Below are 9,550 nucleotides of genomic sequence, written 5' to 3' on the forward strand. Positions count from 1 at the left end.
ACCTGGTAGACTGGTATATAGATTTGGTATATAGACTTGGTAGACTGGTATATAGACTTGGTAGACTGGTATATAGATTTGGTGTATAGAGTTGGTATATAGACTTGGTAGACTGGTATATAGACTTGGTAGACTGGTATATAGATTTGGTAGACTGGTATATAGATTTGGTAGACTGGTATATAGATTTGGTAGACTGGTATACAGATTTGGTGTATAGACTTGGTAGACTGGTATATAGATTTGGTATATAGACTTGGTAGACTGGTATATAGACTTGGTAGACTGGTATACAGATTTGGTATATAGACTTGGTAGACCGGTATATAGATGTGGTATATAGACTTGGTAGACTGGTGTATAGACTTGGTAGACTGGTACATAGATTTGGTGTATAGACTTGGTAGACTGGTATATAGATTTGGTATATAGACTTGGTAGACTGGTATATAGACTTGGTAGACTGGTATAAAGATTTGGTATATAGACCTGGTAGACTGGTATATAGATTTGGTATATAGACTTGGTAGACTGGTATATAGACTTGGTAGACTGGTATATAGATTTGGTATATAGACTTGGTAGACTGGTATATAGACTTGGTAGACTGGTATAAAGATTTGGTATATAGACCTGGTAGACTGGTATATAGATTTGGTATATAGACTTGGTAGACTGGTATATAGACTTGGTAGACTGGTATATAGATATGGTGTATAGAGTTGGTATATAGACTCAATGAATTAGCCACTAAAGAATTAGAGAATGATTACTTGTTGCATTCATTGTCGGCCACTGGATGAAATGCTCTTATGTAGTTGACTTGCAAATCCAATCAGCCTTTTCCACATTGATTTAATGTCATCACATGTTCTGGGTTGAAGTGAAGAGGAAACTACATTGATCACAACAAGGGAAAGGGGAAAATGTTAAAATACAATTACAAAATAACATAAAGATCAATGTTTGAAAAATAAATGACAAAATACTTGTATTTTCAAGTGTATTTAATTCAAATGCATGTATTTTGTATTTTAAAATACAGAAGTACATTAACCAGTAGCAGACACCAACATCAACAACCTTCTCAGTAATGGTAACAGACACAGTTGACTTGCTATGACTGTGATACAGGATGTTGTTGTTTATCTGCCTTTAGTTTAATGCACTGAAGTCACTCTGGATAAGAGTGTCTGATAAATGACTAAATGTATTAGTGAAAATGAACATACCATAATGAACTGCAATGTGCTGGGGCAATAAACTAAAAAGTTCCCCCCTTCAGGGTCCCTAGGACCAGGACTAAAGGACACTGGTCTACAGTATGGTACAGTAGCTTTCCCAGAAGCCTGGTTACAGTATGGTACAGTAGCTTTCCCAGAAGCCTGGTTACAGTATGGTACAGTAGCTTTCCCAGAAGCCTGGTTACAGTATGGTACAGTAGCTTTCCCAGAAGTCTGGTTACAGTATGGTACAGCAGCTTTCCCAGAAGCCTGGTTACAGTATGGTACAGTAGCTTTCCCAGAAGCCTGGTTACAGTATGGTACAGTAGCTTTCCCAGAAGCCTGGTTACAGTATGGTACAGCAGCTTTTGGGTGGAGCGCTGGATTCAACTTCTATATTAATCCTGGTATCCCTAGACTCCCTGGGGGCGATGCCCTGATACATCATTAAATTTTGCTCATGGGTGGAACAGCCCGCCTGTTCCAGGAAGTACCCCAATGACATGTCCGCGGATGAATGGCCGCACATGATCATGAGCAACCCCCTGCTGATGCAATAGGTGTTGACCGGGTCGAAGTTCCTCAGGTCCTCGTGCTGGGTCACATAGACCTTATCCACTGTCATGTCTGGACGCATACTGATGATGAGACGGTCCATGTTGCTGGTATCTATGTTACCAGTGTTGCCCTCACTGACATACTCAGGCATGGAATGAGATGCTATGAGGTGGAGGTTGCCCACCTCATAGAATGGGTAGCCACCATCAGGAAGCAGCCTCTTGCAGACATTGTTTTCACACTCAAGTCTGTTGCGGAAGTGATGGAAACCAAAGTGTCCCTCTTCGGGGTCGTAATTTGCAAACATCTGGTTGTCGTTGTCGAAGACGATGTAATCGTTGGCAAACCAGAAAAGGAGCTTGAGTCCGTGCCTCGGCCAGGGACGACCAAACCTAGAACCTCTCAGCTCCGCCATATTGTTCAATGTTCTGACCATGGTACCCCTGGGGGAGGGAGGGAGAGAGAGAGACAGGGAGAGGGAGAGAGAGAGAGAGAGAGAGAGAGAGAGTGGGATGGATGGATAGAGAGAAAGAGGGAGGGAGAGAGAGGGGGAGAGAGCGAAAGAGAGGGAGGGAGAGAGAGAGAGAGAGAGAGAGAGTGGGATGGATGGATAGAGAGAAAGAGGGAGGGAGAGAGAGGGGGAGAGAGCGAAAGAGAGGGAGGGAGAGAGTGGGATGGATGGATATAGAGAGAGGGAGGGAGAGAGAGAGGGAGAGAGCAAAAGAGAGGGAGGGAGAGAGAGGGGGAGAGAGAGAGAGAGAGAGAGAGGGAGCGAGCGAGAGAGAGGGAGGGAGAGAGAGGGGGAGAGAGAGTACAAGAAAACAGACAGCATTAAACAATACAGTTCATGGTGATAGAGTTAAGTTACCTTCCATATACAGTATAAGTCTCTGCTGAGAGGTCTGGACCTTTATGGCACAGGAGTGCACTAATGTGACTGTTCCCTACATCACTACACTGGCAAAAGTGTTACAGGCTGTTTAAATGTATTTACATTTCAAGGTTGGATGTTAGCACGTAGGCCACACCATTTGGTGTCACTTCATAAGTCAGAATGTGTTAATTCTGTGCTGGCTTGTCTAAATCATGAATTGGAAGGTGATATTTTAGAGTGTCTGGCCCAGGTGATATTTAAGAGTGTCTGGCCCAGGTGATATTTAAGAGTGTCTGGCCCATGTGATATTTAAGAGTGTCTGGCCCAGGTGATATTTAAGAGCGGCTGGCCCAGTGCAACAGTTGTCTTTATAGATGTGGAGGGTTAACTCCTCTAATTGACTTGATAGATATAGAGGGTTAACTCCTCTAGTCGTCTTGGTAGATGTGGAGGGTTAACTCCTTTAGTTGTCTTGATAGATGTGGAGGGTTAACTCCTCTAATTGACTTGATAGATGTGGAGGGTTAACTCCTCTAGTTGTCTTGGTAGATGTGGAGGGTTAACTAATTTAGCTGTCTTGATAGATGGAAGGTTAACACCTTTAGTTGTCTTGATAGATGTGGAGGGTTAACTCCTCTAGTTGTCTTGGTAGATGTGGAGGGTTAACTCCTTTAGTTGTCTTGGTAGATGTGGAGGGTTAACTCCTTTAGTTGTCTTGATAGATGTGGAGGGTTAACTCCTTTAGCTGTCTTGATAGATGGAAGGTTAACTCCTTTAGTTGTCTTGGTAGATGTGGAGTGTTTACTACTCTAGTTGTCTTTGTAGATGTGGAGGGTTAACTCCTTTAGTTGTCTTGGTAGATGTGGAGGGTTAACTCCTTTAGTTGTCTTGATAGATGTGGAGGGTTAACTCCTTTAGTTGTCTTGATAGATGTGGAGGGTTAACTCCTTTAGTTGTCTTGGTAGATGTGGAGGGTTAACTCCTTTAGTTGTCTTGATAGATGTGGAGGGTTAACTCCTTTAGTTGTCTTGGTAGATGTGGAGGGTTAACTCCTTTAGTTGTCTTGATAGATGTGGAGGGTTAACTCCTCTAGTTGTCTTGATAGATGTGGAGGGTTAACTCCTCTTGTTGTCTTTATAGATATGGAGGGTTAACTCTTCTAGTTGTCTTGATAGATGTGGAGGGTTAACTCCTCTAGTTGTCTTTATAGATGTGGAGGGTTAACTCCTCTAGTTGTCTTGGTAGATGTGGAGGGTTAACTCCTTTAGTTGTCTTGATAGATGTGTAGGGTTAACTCCTTTAGTTGTCTTGATAGATGTGGAGGGTTAACTCCTCTAGTTGTCTTGATAGATGTGGAGGGTTAACTCCTCTAGTTGTCTTTATAGATATGGAGGGTTAACTCCTTTAGTTGTCTTGGTAGATGTGGAGGGTTAACTCCTCTAGTTGTCTTGATAGATGTGGAGGGTTAACTCCTCTAGTTGTCTTGGTAGATGTGGAGGTTTAACTCCTCTAGTTGTCTTGGTAGATGTGGAGGGTTAACTCCTCTAGTTGTCTTGGTAGATGTGGAGGGTTTACTCCTCTAGTTGTCTTGGTAGATGTGGAGGTTTAACTCCTCTAGTTGTCTTGGTAGATGTGGAGGGTTAACTCCTCTAGTTGTCTTGGTAGATGTGGAGGTTTAACTCCTCTAGTTGTCTTGGTAGATGTGGAGGTTTAACTCCTCTAGTTGTCTTGGTAGATGTGGAGGGTTAACTCCTCTAGTTGTCTTGATAGATGTGGAGGGTTAACTCCTCTAGTTGTCTTGGTAGATGTGGAGGTTTAACTCCTCTAGTTGTCTTGGTAGATGTGGAGGGTTAACTCCTTTAGTTGTCTTGGTAGATGTGGAGGGTTAACTCCTTTAGTTGTCTCTCCCTATTTTCATTTCTAGACAAACAATCCTTTATCTGTTCTTCCCTCTTCAGTTTGCTCCACCTTCTTGGTTTGGTTACTTTCTGTCTTTACATTTATTGTGGCTTTTTCTTTTGTTTGCCTCTTCTTGGGAAAATTCAGTGGGTCTCATGGTGGGAGTCTTTTATATTCCAGTTGCTGTTGCTAGTCAACGTTCAGTGGACACTCCCTTTAGTGTCTTTCAACGTTCAGTGGACACTCCCTTTAGTGTCTTTCAGAACCCCTCCTAAAACCCCACCGGTTTCATTTTGGTTGTTGTCAATGACTCTTTGTAAATTCCTCTATTCAGATTAGAGCAGACCTAGAGGAACTCAGATTAGAGCAGGTCTAAATTAACTCAGATTAGAGCAGACCTAGAGGAATTCAGATTAGAGCAGGTCTAAATTAACTGAGATTAGAGCAGACCTAGAGGAACTCAGATTAGAGCAGGTCTAAATTAACTCAGATTAGAGCAGACCTAGAGGAACTCAGATTAGAGCAGGTCTAAATTAACTCAGATTAGAGCAGACCTAGAGGAACTCAGATTAGAGAAGGTCTAAATTAACTCAGATTAGAGCAGACCTAGAGGAACTCAGATTAGAGAAGGTCTAAATTAACTCAGATTAGAGCAGACCTAGAGGAACTCAGATTAGAGCAGGTCTAAATTAACTCAGATTAGAGCAGACCTAGAGGAACTCAGATTAGAAGGACAGACTAGATCTAACTTGTTTTGTAAGGACAAACTAGATCTAACTTGTTTAGTAAGGACAGACTCGATCTAACTTGTTTAGTAAAGACAGACTAGATCTAACTTATTTAATAAAGACAGACTAGATCTAACTTGTTTAGTAAAGACAGACTAGATCTAACTTGTTTAGTAAGGACAGACTAGATCTAACTTGTTTAGTAAAGACAGACTAGATCTAACTTATTTAATAAAGACAGACTAGATCTAACTTGTTTAGTAAAGACAGACTAGATCTAACTTGTTTAGTAAAGACAGACTAGATCTAACTTGTTTAGTAAAGACAGACTATATCTAACTTGTTTAGTAAAGACAGACTAGATCTAACTTGTTTAGTAAAGACAGACTAGATCTAACTTGTTTAGTAAGGACAGACTAGATCTAACTTGTTAAGTGAAGACAGACTAGATCTAACTTGTTTAGTAAAGACAGACTAGATCTAACTTGTTTAGTAAGGACAGACTAGATCTAACTTGTTTAGTAAAGACAGACTAGATCTAACTTGTTTAGTAAAGACAGACTAGATCTAACTTGTTTAGTAAGGACAGACTAGATCACAAAAAAGCACATCATAAATGTTTTTACTGTACCTGGTGTTTATATTAAATGTATTCCCTTGTTCTCTGGTGCTCGGTGTCCCTGTAGATCTGTATGAGGCCGTGTGAGAAGATGATTGGATGATCTGCAAGCTTTGCTGCCTGCCTGTGTGTGTGTGTGTGTGTGTGTGTGTGTGTGTGTGTGTGTGTGTGTGTGTGTGTGTGTGTGTGTGTGTGTGTGTGTGTGTGTGTGTGTGTGTGTGTGTGTGTGTGTGTGTGTCATAATTTACTCTCAGGACTCACCATGAAGGTCTCAGGAAATGAAACTGAAATAAATCTGTTCTTGGCCTGGGCTGTGTTACATACCACACATTCCCTACTTTCTGCCTTCTCGTTTCATAAAACGTCTCTGAATCAGTGTTATGATCTAGGATCAGTTCTAATCCTTATAATCATCATGGAAAAGATTACAAAGACAGGGGGACCTGATCCTAGACCAGTAGTAGTCTGAGACGCTTTTAGAACACGGGACCAGATGTTTGAGCTCCAGCCAAGAGCTACAACCCTTTCTCCTTTTAGAGGCTGGTGAGCTATGGTTTCTCCTCCTTGGGGGACTGTTTACATTCAAACTAGCACTATAGAACTGACTGCAATAGTGTCAGTCAGTGGCAATCAGAAATTCAGGGGCTGTTATAAGCCCCTCCTCTAATTTACTTGACTGTTTTGCAAGTTATTTTTCCATGTAACTTTTGTTACACCTTTAGCACCTGTTAGAGGTGATAAAGGAGTTAGTAGACTGGTCACCAATCAGACCTGTTAGAGGTGGTAAAGGAGTTAGTAGACTGGTCACCAATCAGACCTGTTAGAGGTGATAAAGGAGTTACTAGACTGGTCACCAATCAGACCTGTTAGAGGTGATAAAGGAGTTACTAGACTGGTCACCAATCAGACCTGTTAGAGGTGGTACAGGAGTTACTAGACTGGTCACCAATCAGACCTGTTAGAGGTGATAAAGGAGTTACTAGACTGGTCACCAATCAGACCTGTTAGATGTGATAAAGGAGTTACTAGACTGGTCACCAATCAGACCTGTTAGGGGTGATAAAGGAGTTACTAGACTGGTCACCAATCAGACCTGTTAGAGGTGATAAAGGAGTTACTAGACTGGTCACCAATCAGACCTGTTAGAGGTGAGTTACTAGACTGGTCACCAATCAGACCTGTTAGAGGTGATAAAGGAGTTACTAGACTGGTCACCAATCAGACCTGTTAGAGGTGGTAAAGGAGTTAGTAGACTGGTCACCAATCAGACCTGTTAGAGGTGATGAAGGAGTTACTAGACCGGTCACCAATCAGACCTGTTAGAGGTGATAAAGGAGTTACTAGACCGGTCACCAATCAGACCTGTTAGAGGTGGTAAAGGAGTTACTAGACTGGTCACCAATCAGACCTGTTAGAGGTGATAAAGGAGTTACTAGACTGGTCACCAATCAGACCTGTTAGAGGTGATAAAGGAGTTACTAGACTGGTCACCAATCAGACCTGTTAGAGATGATAAAGGAGTTACTAGACTGGTCACCAATCAGACCTGTTAGAGGTGATAAAGGAGTTACTAGACTGGTCACCAATCAGACCTGTTAGAGGTGATAAAGGAGTTACTAGACTGGTCACCAATCAGACCTGTAAGGGAATACCCCCCTGATTTGTACAAAAATGAATGTCAAAATATTGGCATTGGACAAACCATGTACACGATGTCCAATACCACCCAAAGCGGCGTTGATTCGTGCAAAGTATATGGCAAATGCCATATGGCAATTGCCAATTGTAACACCTCAAAAATCCAACAGGGGGCGAGTGCGCTCCACCTGGGTTTTTCATATTGGAAATGCAACCCAAGTCAACATCCAAAAGAAAAATTTTGAAAAAATGATATTTTTTTCAAAAACTTTTTACCCCTTAACCTCTTTGATCTCTAGGGGCGCTATTTCATTTTTGGATAAAAAACGTTCCCGTTTTAAGCGCGATATTTTGTCACGAAAAGATGCTCGACTATGCATATTCTTGACAGTTTTTGAAAGAAAACACTCTGAAGTTTCAGAATCTGCAAAGATATTGTCTGTAAGTGCCCCAGAACTCATTCTACAGGCGAAACCAAGATGATGCATCAACCAGGAAATGAGCAGAATTTCTGAAGCTCTGTTTTCCATTGTCTCCTTATATGGCTGTGATTGCGCAAGGAATGAGCCTACACTTTCTGTCGTTCCCCCAAAGTGTTAGCAGCATTGTGACGTATTTGTAGGCATATCATTGGAAGATTGACCATAAGAGACTACATTTTCCAAGTGTCCGCCTGGTGTCCCTGCGTCGAAATTGGAGCGTAAAGCCAGGTGCAATTATTTTTCCATTTGAGAGCAAGGAGAAACCAGGCTTCCACGAAGGATATATCATTGAAGAGATATGTGGAAAAACACCTTGAGGATTGATTCTAAACCACGTTTGCCATGTTTCAGTCGATATTATGGAGTTAATTTGGAAAAAAGTTCGCGTTTTGAGGGCTGAATTTTCGTTTTTTTTTTTTTTTTTTTTTTTTTTTTTTTTTTTGGTAGCCAAATGTGATGTACAAAACGGAGCTATTTCTAATACACAAAGAATCTTTTTGGAAAAACGGAGCATCTGCTATCTAACTGAGAGTCTCCTCATTGAAAACATCAGAAGTTCTTCAAAGGTAAGTTATTTTATTTGAAGGCTTTACTTGTTTTTGTGATAGTTGCCTGCTAAATGCTAACGCTAATGCTAACGCTAATGCTAACGCTAAATGCTACGCTAGCTAGCTACTGTTACACAAATGATTGTTTTCCTATGGTTGAAAAGCATATTTTGAAAATCTGAGATGACAGTGTTGTTAACAAAAGGCTAAGCTTGAGAGCTAGCATATTTATTTCATTTCATTTGCGATTTTCATGAATAGTTAACGTTGCGTTATGGTAATGAGCTTAGGTCTATAAATAGAATCCCGGATCCGGGTTTGGTCGTCGCAACAGGTTAAAAAAGTGCTTTCTGGGCCTTTTTTCGAATTTCTTTCGCTTTTTTTGTCAATTACACATGTGTAAGAACTGTATGAATATACTTTTGTCCAATTTTGATATCAAAATTTTTTTTTTTTAATTACATGCGCATAAGGCATATGTTTTGTCCATTTGCAATATGATTTCATAGGAAGTCAAAAGTCAAAAGTCAAAAATGTCAAAATTTGGTAAAAAACTTCACACATCCTTAAAAAAGTGCTTTCTGGACCGTTTTTCAAAATTCTTTCAATTTTTATGTCAATTACACATGTATAAGAACTTTATCAACATACTTTAGTCATACTTTATTATCATTTTTTTTTTTTTTTTTACTAGTGCATAAGGCATATGTTTTCTCCATTTGGAATATGATTTCATAGGAAGTCAAAAGTCAAAGTCAAAAGTAACGATTTTCCTCCGTGCAACTGGTGATCTGAAATGTGCAACTGGTGATCTGAAATGTGCAACTGGTGATCTGAAATGTGCAACTGGTAACCCAAAAAAAAAATAATTTGATTCTATGTTTCCTTACTTTTTCAAAGTCACTGTGCATTTGCAATATGTTTTAATGGGCAGGTACCATCACGAATTTGTCATGCTATAAAAATCCTGCAGGAATGTGA

The 9,550-nt window shown here is 40.5% G+C and overlaps 1 protein-coding gene across 1 annotated transcript; it reads right to left on the reverse strand.

Annotated features, from left to right (window-relative positions):
• Window positions 1–1,569: 1,569 nt before the first annotated feature.
• Window positions 1,570–5,973, reverse strand: LOC139422602 (uncharacterized). Its single transcript, XM_071173748.1, has 2 exons — window positions 5,914–5,973; window positions 1,570–2,224 (listed from the first exon to the last, which is right to left on the reverse strand). Exon 2 carries the CDS (start codon window positions 2,215–2,217, stop codon window positions 1,570–1,572), a length of 648 nt encoding a protein of 215 aa, XP_071029849.1. The 5' UTR covers window positions 2,218–2,224; window positions 5,914–5,973.
• Between the last annotated feature and the right edge of the window lie 3,577 nt (window positions 5,974–9,550).

Source organism: Oncorhynchus clarkii, chromosome 12, assembly GCF_045791955.1.
Source record: "Oncorhynchus clarkii lewisi isolate Uvic-CL-2024 chromosome 12, UVic_Ocla_1.0, whole genome shotgun sequence".
NCBI lineage: Eukaryota > Metazoa > Chordata > Actinopteri > Salmoniformes > Salmonidae > Oncorhynchus > Oncorhynchus clarkii.